Source organism: Notamacropus eugenii, chromosome 3 (genome assembly GCF_028372415.1).
Source record: "Notamacropus eugenii isolate mMacEug1 chromosome 3, mMacEug1.pri_v2, whole genome shotgun sequence".
Lineage (NCBI taxonomy): Eukaryota > Metazoa > Chordata > Mammalia > Diprotodontia > Macropodidae > Notamacropus > Notamacropus eugenii.
In genome coordinates this window covers 461960773-461980269 of record NC_092874.1, presented here as the reverse complement: position 1 = coordinate 461980269, position 19497 = coordinate 461960773, and the positions used below count along the sequence as shown (strand labels likewise).

The 19497-nt window shown below is 40.6% G+C and overlaps 1 protein-coding gene across 2 annotated transcripts in view; it reads right to left on the bottom strand.

The window, feature by feature from the left end:
- CADPS (calcium dependent secretion activator) overlaps window positions 1–19497 on the bottom strand; it is a 544059-nt gene that overhangs the window by 315697 nt on the left and 208865 nt on the right. For both annotated transcript variants that reach the window (XM_072598786.1, XM_072598785.1), the window contains exon 4: window positions 13262–13342. In XM_072598786.1, coding sequence (XP_072454887.1) covers window positions 13262–13342 — 81 coding nt within the window. The remainder of the gene's footprint in view (window positions 1–13261; window positions 13343–19497) is intronic.

Genomic DNA, 19497 nt, shown 5'->3' with positions numbered 1-19497 from the left:
CAAAGGATCATGGATAGAAAGCTGAAAGGTACTTCAGAGGTCATTCAATCTAATGTCTTTATTTAACAGATCATAGGATCATGGACAAAAAGATAGAAGGGACCTTAGAGGTCATGGTCCAACTCCATTTTCCAAATGATAAGATAGGCCCAGAGAATCCAAGTGAAGTCTAATGTTTCAAATCCTGGTTCTTCAGTTCAAGACAAAGTACTTTCTCTACACTGTGCCAAGCTAGGAAGAAACTGAAGCCCATGAAGGTGAAATTACTTGCCCAACATCGTGCAAGTTGTAAGTCAAAAAGGTGGCAATTGAACCTATGTCTTCTGATTCCAAGTTCAGGGCTTTTGATACTGTACCCTTCTGCCTCCCAGAGGCAGAGGTACTCATGACCAATCTAAGGGCTGTATAACCTCCACAAAGCAGAGCAAATACCCTCAGGAACTGGAAGATGACCACTGGGTTGGGTTTGCAGAGGCTCAAAAGCCATTGCTACTCTTTGCCTGACCATTGAAAAGAATCCCAATGAAATTTCCTCCTCAGATATCTGGGGAGAAAGTGTCAGTCCACCCTGGACCAGGGCCACTGGCCATATGGGGGTGGCAGCATGTTCTCTAAACACTGTCTCTGATTTTCCTAACATTGTCTCTTTTTCCTAGGTATGAGGCAGAGTGAACTTGATTATATCAATGGTCAAAAAGGATCCATGCTCTTGAACATCTTCCAAATAGAAAATGTTGGCTACAAAAGAAGCTAACCCTGAGGAACAGGAAGATTGGTTGGGGCACATACAGTTTCATTAGGGAGACAGACTATTATGCTCCCCCTCCTGTCTCCAGCTCACAATGATGGTAAACCCCAGAGAGCTCCATGGTTCTCTTGGAGGGACTGATAGATATTTCCCTATGGATTTACTTCTCGCTGTGAATGGTTGCCATAGGAATGAATGAAAGAGTAGAAATCTCTTTGTATAGACTGGGCTTTTCCCAGTTAACCAGACTCAAACAACCAAAAATCCAGGGCATTCCCTTCTCAACACTTGCATGGTAGGGACTTGAGCACAGCAGGGAAAGTGCTTCTTTGCTGTAAGGCTTGCCCTTAACTAGCTGATGTCCCAGATGGGGCCTTCATGATTACCCACAGCTCTGATCCTTTAAGCCTTGTTAATGTCAGCCAGACATGATGCAATAGAAAAACTTTGGAGAAGCCCAAAGAATTATCTTCCCTCCCAGAAGTCAGACAGCTTGTAATGCCATCATAAAAAGAGTTCATAAAACTGGGTCTGGAAATGAAAACAAAACCATCTTTCTGCCATGGGTTCTTCTGTAGCTAGGGAAAGAAATATGTGCTTGTCAGCTGAGGCTGTTTGTGAGTGGGGGGGTTTTAAATGACATGCCTATTACAAGCACATTTTTGGGGACATAGTTACATTGACATAATAAAAATGGAGTTCTTATTCTCCATCTCAACTTTCCAAAACATAAAAATAAAATTGGTCTTACCAAAAGACTAGTTATTTGTTTTGCTTTATGGAATATTGATGATACAACTGCATACAAAGGCCTTCAAAGAAACCACCCCTGGCCATTCATTATTGTTTGGGGGCCAATTACTGCTCAATTAGGATAGCCAATCCGCTACAATTTCTACCCGTGTGATGTATTGTTGCCTAGATGTGGAAGTTTTTTGAACACATCATGAAATGCAGCATGGAAAAGGACAGAATGCTCCCCAGGAAAATTGTTTCTTCTTTCTCTCTGGGTACCTCCATACATTTGGGATGAAAACAAAACCTGCCAGGCTTACCCCTAGCTGGAGACCTGTTAGATCTCACAGATACAGGCAATGTATATATTAGGAAAAAGCTCAGAAAGCATCACAGCTCTGGCTCTTAGGATCTATATCCAGGAGATCTCTGTATCTATAATTGAGAAGACTACTACTGAATGGCTGCAGGCATGGGGAACCTGAGGCCTCCAGGCTACCTGTGGCCCTCTAGGTCCTCAAATGTGGCCCTTTGACTGGATCCAAACTTCACAGAATGGGATTGGATTCAGTAGAAGGGCCATGTCTAAGGATCTAGAGGGCCACATGTGGCCTCATGTTGCAGGTTCCACATCCCTGGTAGAATATTGGAATTAGAGTTAGGAAGATCTGGGTTCAAATAATTTCTCAGACTATTCTTAATTCTGTGGACCTGGGCAAACTGCTGAACCTCCTGGAGCCTCATTTACAAAATGGGGATGATAATAGTACCTACACATAGGATTAGGACCAGGCTTAAATGAGATAAAGTATATAAATTGCTTTATAATCCTTAAAAATACTACCTAAGGGTCAGCAAATTTGCTTCTCTTCAATCAACTTCATAAAGCAAGTGAATTCTACAGGATATTTGTGTTGGCAGAGGGGAAGGGCTTAGCCTAGGTTTGTCTAATTCACCATCGTCTCTTTAAGAAGGGAGTTTGGGTCCTTTTTATTAGTTTATTTATCTGAGTATATACCAAAACAGAATTGTAAATTTAGAGGGAGAGGAAAACTTAGAAGTCATCTAATCCCGTGTTCTCCAAAATTTTTTGTTCATGCATGCCTATCCATAAAAAAAAGGGAGTATACCCTATATATGTATGTATTCATATAAATACATATATACTTGTTTTGAAGTTGTACACACTAATGTTAGTTATAAACTTTATACAAAATTAAAAAAATATGAGATAATATTGATCCTGGAGTAAATAAAGAACCACTGGAATTTATTGAATAAGGGAGTTACCTAGTCAAAACCTATGTTTTAGGAAAATCACACCAACTGCATGGAGAATAGTGAGAAAAATGATTATTTTTCCCTCATATTAATAATCAATTATTGATTGATGATAATCGATTATTGAATTATTGAATCAGGACCTGAAAGTTTTCCAAAACCTGTAGGTTGTTCAGTCTCCCAAGGACATTGCTGAGAATGAGACTGGATTGCATTTCTCACTAGCCATGTTCAGACTATGCGTGTGTTCATCCTTCATTGTCGAAGAAGACCATGCCATCAGAGAAATGATGACATGACTTGCACTTGACTTTGTTTGGAGTGAGGGAGGGCTGTGCAGTCACCAGCCTCACTTCTCCTCCAGAGCCATCTGAATCCAGTGACCAGATATTCATCAGAATGACTGGAGATGACCCAGGATGAGGCCATTGGGGTTAAGTGACTTGTCCAAGGTCACACAGCTAGTGAGTGTCAAGTGTCTGAGGTGAGATTTGAACTCAGATCCTCCTGACTCCTGCACTGGTGCTCTATCCACCACACCACCTATCTGCCATCAATTCAGACTCTGCCTAAGTGGGGAAGCCCATTGTGCTATGCTCAGGTTTGGGTGGGAATAAAATTCTCAGATCAGCTTGCCCAAGGCTGGGCAATTTAGAAGTAAATGCCTCAGCCCTTCATTAGAATAACTCCACCTCTCCCTGCAATATTCATTCTTCTCATTAATTGTTAACAAATCAGAGTTGATTGCCACTCTTGGGAGCATCCACTCCTCCAAGGGCAAATGAATTGTGATCCCACTGCAATGATTCATCTCTGGCCCAAGAGAGACAGCCAAATGACTGTTCCTTTTATTAATAAAATTCTAGTATTATTAAGACAATGATGAATCACCCAGAAATTATGTGTCTCAAACTTTTTAAATGCAACAATGAATTGGAGAGGGGAGAGATTAGAGGTAGGGCAATCAATAAGGTGGCGATTATGATAGTCCAGGCAAGAGGTGATGACAGAGCTAGATTGGGGGCTCTGTGGTTAGAGCAAAAGGGGATATTTAGACACAAATGATGTTGTGGCAATAGAAATGATAAGATCTGGCCACTGACTGGTTATGTGGGGTGACTGAGACTAAGGAGTTTGGCATGGCACCAAATTTGTGAACTTGGGTAACTTGAAATATGGTGGGTGGCCCTTGGCAGTAATAAGGGGATTTGGAAGAAGAGTGGGTACTGAGATCTTCAGTGTAGATGGCAATGCTTCCAGGCTCAGCCTGTGTTATTGATTTCATTCTGCCAAAAATGAAGATGAGGCTGGGGTGGGGGGTCAAGCAAGGCAGAGTAGTGCCTGCTGTAGCCACAAGACAATCTTGGGGCAAGACTGGGGTGGGATTTTCTCATCGCACTAGAACAGCTGCTGATATGATTGAGTTAGGTTATAACTGTACTGAGGGGCCCATGATAAGGGAAAACTGAGAGACAATGTGACCTTGGGCAAGTCACTTGCTTCCTCTTTAAAAAGAATCAGTTGGACTAATGGGTCACTGAAGTCTGTTCCTTTTCTCACATTTACATGTGGATTGGGATATAGCATCAGTCAAATTAGAGAGTTCTGGGACATACCAGGTGAAGAAGATAGTGTGGTTATATTGGAAATAAATGTCATTATACTTTTCCCGGAGAGCGCTCTCAAATTCACACTGGGTGAGCGATCATTCACTGTTCATGGTTATGCTGGAAGCCCACAGGAAGACCAATAATCTATAGGTAACAAAATTGGGGTCCAGAAGTTGAATGAACTGTCCGAGGTACCAGAAAATAAATGGAGGAGGCAATTGGGATTGAAATCTAGGTTTTCTGACCCAATCCAGGCATCTTTCTACCACATCATGCTGTTTCCACAGCTAGGGAAAGTGTGGTTAGCTGATCAACTTGCAACTATTTTCTAGCTCTAACACAAGTGATAGATTCAGTTTCACTTGGGCAAGCAGGTGGTGCTCTGGGCAATACCAAGTTCATGGTCAGCACACCTGGGCATCTGTCAAGGTGATAGGATTCTGCAATAAGCCAAGCACTCTCATAAGCTCTTCTGTGGATCTGAGATAGTTCTATCTCTCCAGTTCAGTTTGGGCCTTGGATTTAAATCAAGGGGCATAACTACTAATAGGAAACTAATGTCTACAATTCCCTTGCTGCTTCCACTAGCGAACTCATTCTTCATTTATGCACAGTTCTCCTCATAAATGTCAACTTCCTGGTTCCAATTTCTGGCTTATTGGTGGTCACAAGGACAGTGGGGAATTTGGGGTATTTTACTGTGCTGTTGTGTAGCATGACTGACATGAACAATAGCCAGCGAGTCAGGAGCCCTGGATTCTTGTCCCTGATCAACCACTCACTAGTGCATGACTTGAGACAAGTCACTGGGTATCTTTGGGGTTCAGTGTCTTCCACTAAAAACATGCCTGTTGAGCTGCATGATCTCTGAAGCTCTTTTTAGCTCTTACATTCAGTGATTTCACATGGTTTGGAATGTAGCCTTGGTCACAACAACTCTCTTGAAGCCTACCAACCATGTGGGTCACTAGCCTGCCAGCATTGGAGTCTCCAAAGACATTTGATGGTGATGGAGGCACTTAACGTCTCTTAACTTCAGATCTTTCATCTATGCCATGAGAGTATTGGACTGGACTACCTTTGGGCTGTCTTCATGCAGGAAATTATGATCCCATGGAGTGTCAGTTCTGATAATCACTGATTTGACAAACATTTATGAGGTATCTACTATGTGCCAGGCATGTGCTGGATGAGGAAGATACAAAAGCAAGCCAGTCCCTGCCCACTCCCACCCCAAGAAGCTTACATTCTTCCAGAGAATAAAACATATGCGCAGACAAGTAAATGCAAAGAAATATGTATGGATATGTATGTATAGGTATATATACAATATATACATGTATATGTATATATACACACATACACATACATATACACACAGAAGTATACATATATACACACACACATATACATGCATATATAGTATATATACATATGCATATTTATATGCGTATTTGTGTATATGTGTGAATGAAATTCAAGTCATTTTCTGGTGTCTTGGGAAGAAGGGTGTGAACACTGAGAGTTCCAGAATAGACCTTATGGAGGAGCTGGTGCTTTAGATGGGCCTCAAGAGGTCCCGGTGCATCTGATTTTGGTGTGAAGAATATAATTTTCCTTGTTATAAAAACTCAATTTCCTTTTCTTTTCACAATACATTTTCACTGATTCTCATATCAATCCTGTGAGACAAGATGAAGGTTAGACATATTTTATGTATCCTAGGATGGAAAGGCAGAGAGGTTCAGTGACCTCCAGATCACAGAGGAAGAAAACATTAGAAAGATATTTTATATAGTATCTACGATGTGCCTGGCACTGTGATAAGATTTTTTTTTTACGGATATTAACTCATTTGATCCTTACAACAAATCTGAGAGTTCATGCTGTCATTATCCCCATTTTATAGTTGAAGAAACTGGGGCAGACAATGAATGACTCCTCCAGGGTCACCCATCTAGTAAACGTCTGAGGTCAGATTGAACTCAGGCCTTTCTGACTCCAAGCTCAGAACCGTAGTCACTGTGTCACCAGCTGCCTTCACACACACATTCACATGCGTGTATATCTATCACCTATCTATTTATCTATCTTAATATGTATATATGGATAGAATTCTTTCTACTATCATCGCCTCTTTTTTTAAATATTATATTCTTTGAAACTCTTGAATTGGGGGAATGTCTACCCAAATCCTTGGTTCATTTAAGAACCAGTAAATGCCACTTAGACAGCTAACTGCACTGTTAGTAGCACATATAACCTTTAATACCAACTTTTGATCAGATAATTTAAATTACTGGCTTTTACTCCAAAGACTGAAGCTAGGGAATACTTTTATACTAATATGGGGAAATTATAAGAAATGTCTGAACATAACTCAAAAATCACTTTATTCAAAATTATAAAAATATCCAAATTTTTTCCTGGTGCTTTAAAAATAAACACATTTGCTATTCTCCATGAACACTGATGACCTTTTCTGTGTTCAATGGTATTAAGTCTGAAAGTGGCTTTGGACTAAAGGCAAAACTGTAATGTAGGGTGAGGATAGGGGGTGGAAAGCAAGCCAGTTGGTTTTGTGTACTTTCTCTTTTCCAGGGAAGGAAAACAAAAATGAGGCCATCCAAAGATATCTAGGGAGTCAGGGGTCAGCATGTTTGTAAGACCCAGGGAGTAGGTTCCTCCTTCCTAGCTTAAAATCCCACCCAAACCAACTTGATCCTAATTGTTTAAGGCAGTGACAGACAGGCAGTTAATTTTTTTTTTAAACACATGCTGTTGTTGAATTTTTAATGAAACAATCTGTAAGTGGGAGTTTATTACTGTCCGCTCAAAAAACATTCCTCCTCCTAGCTTCCTGAATTCTTCTGAGAGTGACACCATCCTCCCAGTCACCCAGATGGAAAAATCAGAAGTATGATACAGTGAACTGAAGCTGCCTTTGATTGTAACTACCCATGTGATCTCAGACAAGTCATTCCTTGGGTTCTAGGTTCCTCATTCTTAAAATGACTGGTTGGGCTAAAAGGGACAGCTAGGTAGTGCAGTGGATGGAGCACCAGTGCAGGAGTCAGGACGATCTGAGCTCAAATCTCACCTCAGACACTTGATACTCACTAGCTGGATGACCTTGGGCAAGTCATTTAACCCCAGGTGCCTCATCCTGGGTCATCTCCAGTCATCCTGATGAATATCTGGTCATTGGATTCAGATGGCTCTGAAGGAGAAGTGAGGCTGGTGACCTTCACAGCCCTCCCTCACTCAAAACAAAGTCAAGTGCAAGTCATGTCATCATTTCTCTGTTGACATAGTCTTCTTTGGCAACGAAGGACGAACACACACACAGACTGGGCTAAATGATTTCTGAGATCTCTTAAACATCTAGGAGTATGATCTTGTGACTCTGAGTTCCTTCTCTTCCCTTCTATTCCCATACCCAATCCATTGTGCCATAGATCATGTACTATGCTGCTCTAATATTCATCCAATTTTTATATTAATTCTCAAAGTAAATGAGAAAACTCAAATGAACTGTTAAGAGGGGTTATAGGATTTCCTCTGGAGGTCTTGAAAAGGATCAATAATTTTCAATTCCAGTCCAAAAGAATTTAAGCTCTTTGAGGGTTAGGACTATTTAGTAGCTTCATATTTTCCTCATATTTCACACTTGGAGGAGGCACTTCATTCATGTTTGCTGAATTGGATTGCATTATATAGTTATATCAGAGTTTCACCTGACAATAGTGGCTTTGCTAGATAAAGAGTTTTGCTACTGAGAGTTTACAGCATGGGCAACCAAGCCATTGCCCAGCCCAGTTAGCCTCCTTTTCTATGAACTGCAGACTTGCTGGTGCTCAAGGTAACTCTCTAAAGAGACTATAAACTCCAAGAAGGTGCAGATCTCCATTGGTTGCTAAAAGTTCCCTATACCAGTGAAGTCTATGGATCCTGTGTCACGCTAGCACTTAGCACAGTTCCTGGCAAATAGTAGGCACTTAATAAATGTTCATTGACTGACTTCTTATCTCCAGGTAAGCGAAACAGTATTAATTAAGTGGCTACTATGTAGCAAACACTGTACTAAACAATGCTTACCAAGAAAAGCCAAAGACATTACCTGTCCTCATGAAGCTTCCAATCTAATACGGGAGACAACACACAATAACTGTATAACAGCAAGCTATAGGATACACTGTAGATAATAAAGAGAAGGAAGGCACTAGAATTAAGTGAGATCAAGAAAAGCTTCCTGTGGAAAGTGAGATTTTAGCTGGGCCTTGAAGGGAGTCCTGTTCTCCAAGTTTGATGATGGAACCTTCTATGGTGGCTACATTGAACTCACAATTTTGTGTTATTTTGGTTCCTACTGCCACCACTGGCACCATAAGAATGCATCTTCCAGGTGAACAGATCCAAGATGCAAAGCCCTTCAGTGAACCAAACTGAGTTTTTGGAAAGGGAACATTTTTGGTTTAGACCTCCTTGGCCTCTCTTCCATGGGAGTCCTCCTTTAGGGACTGAGTTTCTAGCCCAACTCTCATTTGAGAACTATCAGTTTCCTCTCAGGAATGTCAACTATCTGTGAGTTTCTTTAGAAACTTCTTTTCTAAAGATCATTTTTTTCTGAAAGAGTGGGAAGTGAGTAGAGAAGACGCTTTGGATATTTAAAAAAATTGCTTTTAGAAGTTTAGCAGTGAAAGGGAATAGACAGATAAACAAGGAACTGGCTGGAAAGAAAGACTTTTTCAGGATTGGGTAGGGGGGAGTCCTGAGGGGATTTATAGGCTGATGTGAAGGAGCCAATGATTATAGACAGACTGAAGATGAAAGAGAGGGAGGGGGAGAGAGAGAGAGAGAGAGAGAGAGAGAGAGAGAGAGAGAGAGAGAGAGAGAGAGAGAGAGAGAGGGAGAGAGAGGGAGAGAGAGGGAGAGAGAGGGAGGGGGGGGGAGAGAGGGAGAGAGAGGGGGAGAGAGGGAGAGAGATGTGTGACTGTTTTCTCTTCCAAAGGGAATGATCTTTAAGGTGGGAATGGCTAGAACAAAAATGACAAACAAAATTTAAACTGAAGATAAGTGAGAAGATAGTCGGCTTCAGTGAGTTGGAGTCACCAGACTTCAAGCAAACTATATTCCAATGAAAACCCTCCCAGCAAAATATGATTGCTGCATAACTGTCAGTAATCATTAAAATACTGTGAATTATCAGATGAGGCAGAAAACATGAGGATTCTGGGTAAAGATGTCACTACTGTGATGGAAGAAGTCCAGTGCAGAATCGAAGCTGAAAGAATTTTTTCTGTGGATAGCGTGGTCCTCTAGATGCCACTATTTTCAGGTCACATTGTGCTGAAACCCTGGAACATTGTAAAATCTCATACAAGAGCTTTATAACTACGCAGAAATATTTGTTTTGTTCAGCCGCACAAGAAGCACCAAATGGATGAAAAATATTTGTTACTCAGATTATGACATATATTTGGATAGAGAACCTACAGTGCTCATTAATCAGTAAGAAGAGGGGCATACTAGGTTGGTCTTAGAGTTGAACAGAGGAGGAGAAAAGGCTCAGTTATCTGTAAGAAATTACAAAGTTCCTTCAATGAACCCAAACTAACCTCAGAAAACAATTGCCTTCTATTAATACCGGTATTCAACTGGAATTGCTTTATAGAAATGAGGAATGAAATGCAATGGTCTCTAGAGAATTAAGAAAGGAATGCCATGTAGTGCAGGGGACAATGGAAAGTCTCAAAGTGAGTGTGATCAAGCTGAAGTACATTACCAATGAGGAATTCCAATGAAAACTATTAAACAAGCTGGCAAGAAAATGTACTGTAAGAAGATAGCATGGGCAAGGGGGAGGAATAAACAGATAGAGCATCTAAAGTGCTCCTCTGGTACATTTGCAATTTTGGAAGAAATTAAATAAGGCCACCAATACATTGGGGTAGATCCCCTACAGAGAATTTATTGGAAGATACAAACATGCATGGATGATTTGTGACCTGCATCATTGGAAGTTCATTTAAGTGTTGAATATGACTAGAACCAAAGAAAAGTTATTGATGGATCAATGCCAATTGACTGGCAGGTTTCTACCGGAGGGTCCCAGGGATCTGTCCCTGACCCTGTGTTTTTAAATATTTTTATTAATGACAATGTTTTCTTAGATGCAATATCTCTCAAATTTACTGATGATATGAGTCATGGGGGAACAGCTAACAAATTGGAAAATAGAATTAGATTTCAAGATGATCTAATCAGCTTACAACTTTAGGTTAAATCTGATAGAAAAAAATTAAATGCAAAGCTTAAGTGAATGATCTGAACTGAATTTGTTTGTCACTTAATACTTTGCAAATACATGGGAGGAAAAGCATGGCTAGAAATGTTTCACATGGAAAAAAATCTAGGGCTGTTGGTAGACTCCAAGCCGCAGAATGAATCTATAGTGGGCCACAAGAGCCAAAAAAGCTAGTACCCTCATAGATGTAATTAGGAAAGGTCTAAAGCTTGCTGCACTCTGCCCTGGTCAGACCACATTCAAAGTATTAAATTCAGTTCTGGGCACCATCTAGTAGGTAAGGTATTAGCTGACTGAAATGTGTAAGCAAAGGGTGAATACAGAAGGGAGCGGCCTAGAGACCATGCCATATGAAGGCCAATTGAAGAAAGTGGAACTTGGAGAAGAGAACACTTAGGGAAGACATAGTAGCCACCTTCAGGTAACTAAAGAATAACCATGTGAGAGAAGGTTTAGACATGATTTATTTGGCCCCAGAGGATAAAGCTACGAGTAACAGGTAAAAGCTTCAGAGAAACAGATTTTGCTTTAGGTATAAGGGAAAAGTCACTTCTTAATAGCTATCCAAATGTGGTATGACTTGGGATATGTGGGTTCCACCTCTGTAGAGACAGAAGTTAAACCACTTGTCCAGGATATTGCAGAAGTGACCCACACTTAGACATGTGCTATAGTTCAGATCTGGCCACTATATTGGAGAAAGTAAGCTGCAGATGACCCTAATTATAATCAACAAATAAACACTTATTAAATCCCTACTATGTGCCACAATCACTAGCATTTTCTGTGGCACTTTAAAGTTTGCAAAGCGCTTTACACTTTACACAATTTGACAAGAGTTTATTAAGCTCCTACTAGGTGGCAGGCATCGAGGCTATGAAGAAAGCAAAAACCAGCCTCTGCCCTGAAGGAATTCACAGGCAAAATATGCTGTCTCATTTGGTCCTCAGAAACCCCTGTGGTTCAGGTGCTATGATTCTCCTCATATGAAGAGGGGAAAAATTGCTAAGCTGATATCATCAATATTTCTAAGACAGCAGGGAGTTCATACTCAAAGTCATGAAGATAGTAAATCTTGAGGTAAGATTTGAACTCAGATCTGACAGCTCTCTACTGTATCTTTGAGATTTCTTCCAACTCCTAAGATTATGTGATTCTGAAACCATGAATTACTCTCATCATAGTCTCCTTCTTAGAGACGGAGACCTCAGTGGCATAGTAGATAATGTTTCAGTTTGGAATTTGGAAAATCTGTGTTTGAATCCTAGCTCAAATACTTACATTTCCTTGTGCCTCAGTTTCCCTCTCTAGAATGAGGGGGTTAGACTCTAATATCTATTATTATTCTATATCTAGGATCTCTCCTGATGACCTGGCCCAGCCTTCTCACTTCTCCCATTTCCTTTCTACTGTGGGAGCAGGTATTCTGTATAATCACAGTACAAGGTCTACCTGGAGGACCAATAAGGGCTCACCACCTGCTATCTGCAGAAGTATACACTGGTAGAGCCCACATAGTAGCCATGAGGGTGGGGAATGATGGTTCAACCATGTGGCAGCACCTGTGCCCTTTCCAAAGGCAATGGCATCCTTCATATACCCCAAACAATATGTTTTCCCTTCTCCTGAAAACCCCTAGGTAAATGCTGTCTCTGTGCCTAGAAAAAACCATGGAATACCTTGGGAAGTAGGTTTACTTACTCTTTCCTGCTCTGATTTCACTGGGTTCCCATTGGGTTCCCGTAGCCCCTGAACATTCCAGGAGAGCTTCCTGGCACTATACCAGGGAACACCACCTGGGTCCTCTAGTAGCCCTTTCTTCATCCTACACTGAAAACCAAGATGTCTACTGGACCACAGCTAAGTAGAAATTTAATAAGAAAGAATTTAAAGGAATTTAATAAGAAAGGTTTAATAAGAAAAAAATTTGCTAAGGTAATATTGATAATATTTCTTAGACAGCAGGGAGCTTATGCTAGGTATTTAAGGAAAAAGAATGTGCAGTAGCACATATTTACAAACAACTGGTTTGGCAATTTTATGTCATTCTTAACTAAAACAGGTCCCCTAAATGCTTCTACTGGATGACACAATTAACTATCATTCAATCAACAAATATTTATTAACAATCTATTATCTTAGCTACCTCTGGATCAGAGTAGGTGGGTGAATTTCCCATAGTCACACAGCTACTTGTGTCCAAAGCGATATTGGAAATCAGGTTTTCCTGTTCTAAGTTCAAAACTCTTTGTATCATGTTGCATTATTTCATGTATGTGTACATAATTCAGCCTTTTTACTAAATCAGATTGTTGCATTTTCTCAAAATTACTGAGGTTTTCCTTAAGTAAGAGGATTTACTTCTCAGATTTGGAAGCAAGTGTCAAGTGGTTAAAACTATTGTGAATGCACAACAAAATAGATAAGTGTTTTCGAGGCATGAAGCCCTACTAGGTTTAAAGGTGGCCTGAAGTCTTGAGTCTCTTGTATGGGGTTTGAATGGAATTCCCCCTAGGTCCTAATACCCAGACCTTCAGCAAACACGACAGACACAGAAAACTTTTCCACAAACCTCCTTACCCTGGCTATCTGGTCCGCCATCTGGAGGCGTCCATCCAGCTCCCGGCGGATCTGTGCGGCTTGCTCATCTGGGTTGTCCAACTGAATAAAAAAAAGAAAGACATAGATCATGAACTTGAGGCAGTCAAGGACCATGAACTCATCTCACTGTGAAACTATGCTTGCCACTTTCCCAATGGAAATGATGAAATTTATCGTTCCCCTCTAAGAACCACAAATCTTTTAATGAGCATGCCAGTTGGTTAGAACAAAATACCCCCCTAAACACCAAGAGGCACAGTCCAATGGGTTGGGAAATCTACAAGGAAGAGCAGACCTATCTATGACCTTGTCCTTCCATTAATCTGCAGCGTTTATTAAATATCTACAATTTCCCAGGTGCTGGGAAAAGAAAGACAAAATTGAAATTGTCTTCACCTTCAAGGAGCTTATATTCTAATAGGACTGATCTCCAGTTAACTCCACTGAGGCTTTCCTTTTACTTCTGTGATTAAGGTAAAGAAATCATACATTTCACATGGACAAAGAGGGAGATAGTTAATGGAATGAAATGAACCATGTGAGTTGTAATTCATCCCTCCTCATTTTCCAAAGCAGGCCTAACATTATTTTTCAAACTCTAATTATAAGACAGCCCATCAGTAATTTGGAGCACCATCTCAGCTCATTCACAGAAAAGGAAGCGTGATAAACAGAAGACTGGGGCATTCCAATATGGCAAGTTCTTTTATTTAATAAAAATGAACCTACAATAAAAATAGACTTGAAGTTGGCTATGAGGTGGCACTTATAGGCTCCTTTCTTTTAGCCCTCTTTAGTGCAGAACAGGAAAACAACATACATTCCTTTCATTTTGCCTCTTGTGTTTTTTATATGCAAGAGCCAAACCTCCCGTAAGGAATCGTTCCAAAACTTGGAAATGACATTTCTGAAATAAACAATAGTAAACGCTGGAGGGGTTAAGGGTAACATAATTTTGCAAAAGCCACTTTGGGAGGACATTATGATGAGGCAGCTATTTTAGGCTTTAGGAAACATACATGCACACACACACACACGCGCGCACACACACACACACACACACACACATGCTTCATTTTCCTTTTAACTGATCTTCCTTTCTCAAACCTTTCGTCATTCCAATCCATCCTCCACTTAGGTGTCAGTGATTGCAATGTGGGTCTGACCACCTCAACTCCCTCTTCACCCAGTGCCTTGGACGTAGTAAGCAATTAATTATTTGTTCTTGAAGAGCACCCATAACGTCATGGAAGGGATGTCTTGACTTGCAAGTGAATTTAGATTTACATGAAGCAGGGCTGTGCAAAGACATCAGTCTCACTCTCCTCCAGTGTCATGGGAGTCCACTGGTAAGACACAGGTCAAGATGACTCGTTATGGCCCAGAGTAAGCACTTAATAAATACGGTGACTCCTCAATCAACTTCAGTGGCTCCCTGTTTTCTCCAGGATCAATTGTAGAGACTTCAGTTTGCCATTTAGAGCCATTGACAACCTGGCCCTTTCTACCTTTTTCAGATTTCTGAGGGCAGTGAGGTGGCACAGTAGATAGAACGCTGGATCTGGAGTTAAGAACACTCCTCTTCTTGAGTTCCAATCTGACCTCAGATACTTCCTAACTATGTAACCCTGGGCAAGTCACTTAATGCTGTTTGCCTCGGTATCCTCATCTGTAAAATGAGTTGGATAAGGAATTGCAAACTACTTCAGTATCTCTGCAGAGAAAACTCCAAATGGGATTGATTGGAGAGTCCGTCAGGACTGAACAACTCATTCTGATCCAGCAACAGTGGCTTACTGGTACCTCAGGATGATCCTGTGTCTTTGCACTCTCTGTTTCTCCAAATCTGAAATTCTCTCCCTCCTCACCTCTGACTCCTATACTCTCCGTCATCCTGCAAGTCTCATTGTTAAAGGCAGCCTTTCCTGCTCCCCTTAATGCTAGTGCCTTCCTCTGTGGATTGCCTCCAGTTTACACATAGCTGTTTTCCTACTGTCTCCCTCATGAAACCAGGAGCTCTTGGGGAGCAGAGACTGGGGCTTGTCTGTCCTGGTATCCCAACTGCTTAACACAGTGCCTGGAACATAGCCAAATGCTTAATAAATGCTTATATATTGACACGTTCTCTGTCTGTGTCTGTCTCTGTCTTTCTTTCTGTCTGTTGATCTCTTCTGCTTTCTGTCATTCTATTTCTCCCTTTCTCTCTTCCCCCTTTCTACATTCTGTCTATCATTCTACACTTTCTATCATTCTGTCTCTCTCTCTTGCTTTCTGTCTCTCCCTTTCTCTCTATCATTGTCTATCTCTGTTTCTGTCCTTCTGTCAGTCTGTCACATACACAGAATTTTGTTCTTTTATGCTTGTCTTTTAAATATAAGTCTATCCAGAAATAGGCAGCTTCTCTCCTTAGACTCCTCTCTCCTCTTCAGCAGCTCTGCGATTGGTGACAAATGAGAAGGGCACGACAGGATGCTTTCAAGTTCCCAGAGTGACGTCCATACATTATCTTGTTTGAGCCTCCCAACAATCCTGTGAGGTAAATGCTGAAATACCATCTTGTACATTTTACAAAATAGGAAAATGAGGCTCAGAGCAGCTTGCCCAAGGTCATACAAGTAGAAAGTCAGTAATTTGGAACAGAGGTCTCTTTTCTCTACATCAAATATTTACCAGATGTCATGATTTTAAAAAGGAATCATAATGTAGCGTAGTTGTATCAAACAAATAGAAATGGATCTAGGTTAGCCACATGATGAATTAGACAACCACAGATTAACATAATCTACATTGTGATATATTTTTACTTATTTTGCTAAACAGTTCCCAATTCTATTTAATCTGGGACACTTGAGAGTGCTGGGGCAGGAGTAGCTGTTTGACATCTTTGCTATAGTGGATAGAGGGTTGGCCAGGAGTGTGTTGGTAAATATTTAACATCCAGATCTCTGAAAATTCACCACACATTTTTAAATTTAATTTGCATTGTTACCATGTTCTCAATCACTGTCTTCACAGTCAACAAAATGATAAATCAAGCCCTTATTTGCAGCATTTGTGATTTCTGAGGTATAAATGCTCACACAGCAGGTAAGGGCTGCTAGGTACCAGAGTGGAGAGAGTGCCAGGTCTGAAGTCAGGAAGGCTCCTCTGGCTAAGCTCAAATATGATTTCAGATACTTATTAGCTGTGTGACACTGGGCAAGTCACTTAATCTTGTTTGCCTCAGTTTCCTCATCTGTAAAATGAGCTGAAGAAGAAAATAGCAAAATACTTCAGTATCTTTCCCAAGAAAACCATAAATGTGGTCACAAAGAATCGGACACAATTAAAATACTGAACAACAACAAATGCTCACAATATACATTTAACAATCAACTGGAGAACAAGCACAAGTTTGATTCAGCACATCACTGGAGTTGGACCTAACTTCAGGAAGATTTAAATTCAAATTCCATCTCTACCAAATACTGGCTGTATGACTTTGGGTTAGTCCCTTAGTATGGGTGCTCCCGGCAGCGCTAAAGCATAAAGGAGAAGAGAAGGTATTGGTCTGCTCTGGTAGAGGGAGTTTTCTCCTTAGGAGTTCAGAAAGTAACAGATTCAGTCAGAAAAAAATGGATCAGGATGGTGGGCAGGAAGGGATCTTAGAGATCCAGTTCATCTAGCTCATCAATGAGGAAAATGAGGTCCTAAGAAGGCAAGTGATTTGTCCAAGATCACCCAGGCCCTTAGACTCTAAATCTAGTGATCTTCCCACCATGCTGTTCTGCTTTGTATAGTTCAAAGGATCATAGATTTAGAGGCGATCAGGTTGAAAGCCTATCACAACTTTTAACAATGAATAAATCTAAAAAATGGGATGGTTCCCAATAAATCCCACCACTGTTGACAAGAAGCTGTGGCCATAGATTAAGGATGCTCTGTTGATCTCCAATTTCTAAATGGGAAGAAACTGGCTCATCAGAATTGAGTGTCAGTTCCGCTCAATCACTTGTCTCTTGTTGCCCTGGAATTCCAGCAGAATCAGGTGCAAATTCACTTTAAACATTTATATTCTCTTGGACTAAAATACATATGCAAATGAAACATCTGGAGACTTCATGGAGGCATAGCTAAATAATTTTCTTAGGATTCAAAATGCGGAATTTATTTGAAGAGTTTATATAAATTCAGGGAAAAGTTATCTATGTCAAGACTAAGTAGACCGTGCAAAAGTAGAATGAGAGAATGCTTCCAAATAAACTCATCCTCTAGGAAATTCCTCAGAAGCATGAGAATTACCCCATAGATCTCCTGAGATGTAGCAAAATACTCCCAAGAATCACAGCAGTGCAGACAGAGCTTTGGTCCAAATATATACAGCTGCCATTTTGTGATCAATTCAAGAACATATAATGGAGTTCTTCCTAAAGTCCTTGATTTTTTTCTGTCTTCACCAATAAACTCCTGAATGGCCAAATTCATTGTTCTTCACTTTACATTATGTATCCATGATTTAATCATTATTCAAATAAGTGTTAAAGTAACAACTAACTATGTGCCAGGAAGTATGCTAGGGATAAGGTACATGAAGACAGAAATGAAACAGCCCCTGCCTTCAAGGAATTTATATTCTGTTGGGGGAGGGCAAATCATTAGTCAAGTCAATTAATCCATGCGCATTTATTAAGCATTTCTATATGCTAGAAACTGTGCTAAGCTCAAGGATGTTTACTACCAGCACTTGTTATTTAGATCACCTCAATTAATACCCCTCTCTAAAAGCAGAGTTTGGTAATCATGGAAGGAAGAATACTGTTGGGGACTCGTGAGCTAAAGTATTAGACAGATACATCTTACCCCCAACTTCTTAGGACCAATCCTACAGCCTTTAAGAGTGATATAAATGTTAGCTATTATTAACTACTCAGTTTCTTCATCTGTAAAATGGGATAATAACAGCACCTGTTTTCAAGTTTGTTGTGAAGATCAAATGAGATAATTTATGTAAAGTCCTCTGCAAACTTTAGCTGCTATGACAATGTTGACTAGAATTACATGTACATATATAATTGTTCTTTAATATTCACAGAATAGTCAAAGGTACAGAAAAAAGTCTTTTTTTCCGAAATTTTTGAAAAGCTTTGTGTATCTTACCTGACTAGAACTCAATAAAGAAATTGGAAGCTGGAAGCTGGACTTATCGCTTCATGTGGAATTTGGGATAGTGACATAATATGTTATCACGGGATATCATATGATGTGAAGTGGTGTGATATAGCACAGCATGACATAACATCACATCACATGATGACACAATATGATATATGTATGGTACATATAATAGAAAGACAAAAATGCTAACAAGTTCACATTTAGAGAGTGCTTAAAGGTCATCAAAAGCACTTTCCATGAGTTATTTCTTTTGATCCCCCACATTTACCCTATGAGGAAGATCCTATAGGCATTATTACCAAGTTGTTTTACAAAGGAGGAAACTGAGGCACAGAGATGAAGTGCCTTACTGCACATTTTTGTGCATCTGGTAAGTGCTGGGGCTTTCTTTCAGCCCAAGGCTTCCTGACTTTTTAGCCCAGCACTTTCTGCACTTGACAATTCTGCCCAGTGTAATGACCACTCCTGGGGTAGGGGGTGGCGATGAGAGTGGCACAAATCATCCAGGACACACAGCTCACATGCATCTCCTCTCTTCTGAGCATCTCACAATATAACCTCTATTTCTTGTATTTTCCTCTTTGAAAACCCTTCCTTTCTAAGTCCTGGAAGCAGCCAGGCTGCTTTGTGCTGGTATTGTATTGCTTGCACTTCCGGTCTACACCACAGAGGGGCATTGCCAGTTTGGACTATGAAACACACAAAATCTGAAACCTCCCAGCAGAGGACCTGCTCCTGGCTCCCTCATCGGGCTGATGCCGCCTTCCATTGTCTGCAGAGCTCAGAATTGGAAGCTGCTCCTGACAAATGTTATTTGTGTCCTGGTGTCTGTTGGTGTCTCTAGGGTCAAGGCTCTTGGATGGTTTAGGGCTTTTAATTAGCAGGAATGACCCAGAGGCAGAGGGGCCTCCTCATAGCTAATGACTAGTTGAGACATGGAGGGTAAGGAGAAACAGAGGGTCCCTAAGGGAGCTGGTCATTACTGAGAAGAATATTCTTGACTGGGGAGACTGTCATCCCTGCACCAATAAATCCTCAAATTATAAAGCAAAAAATAAAGT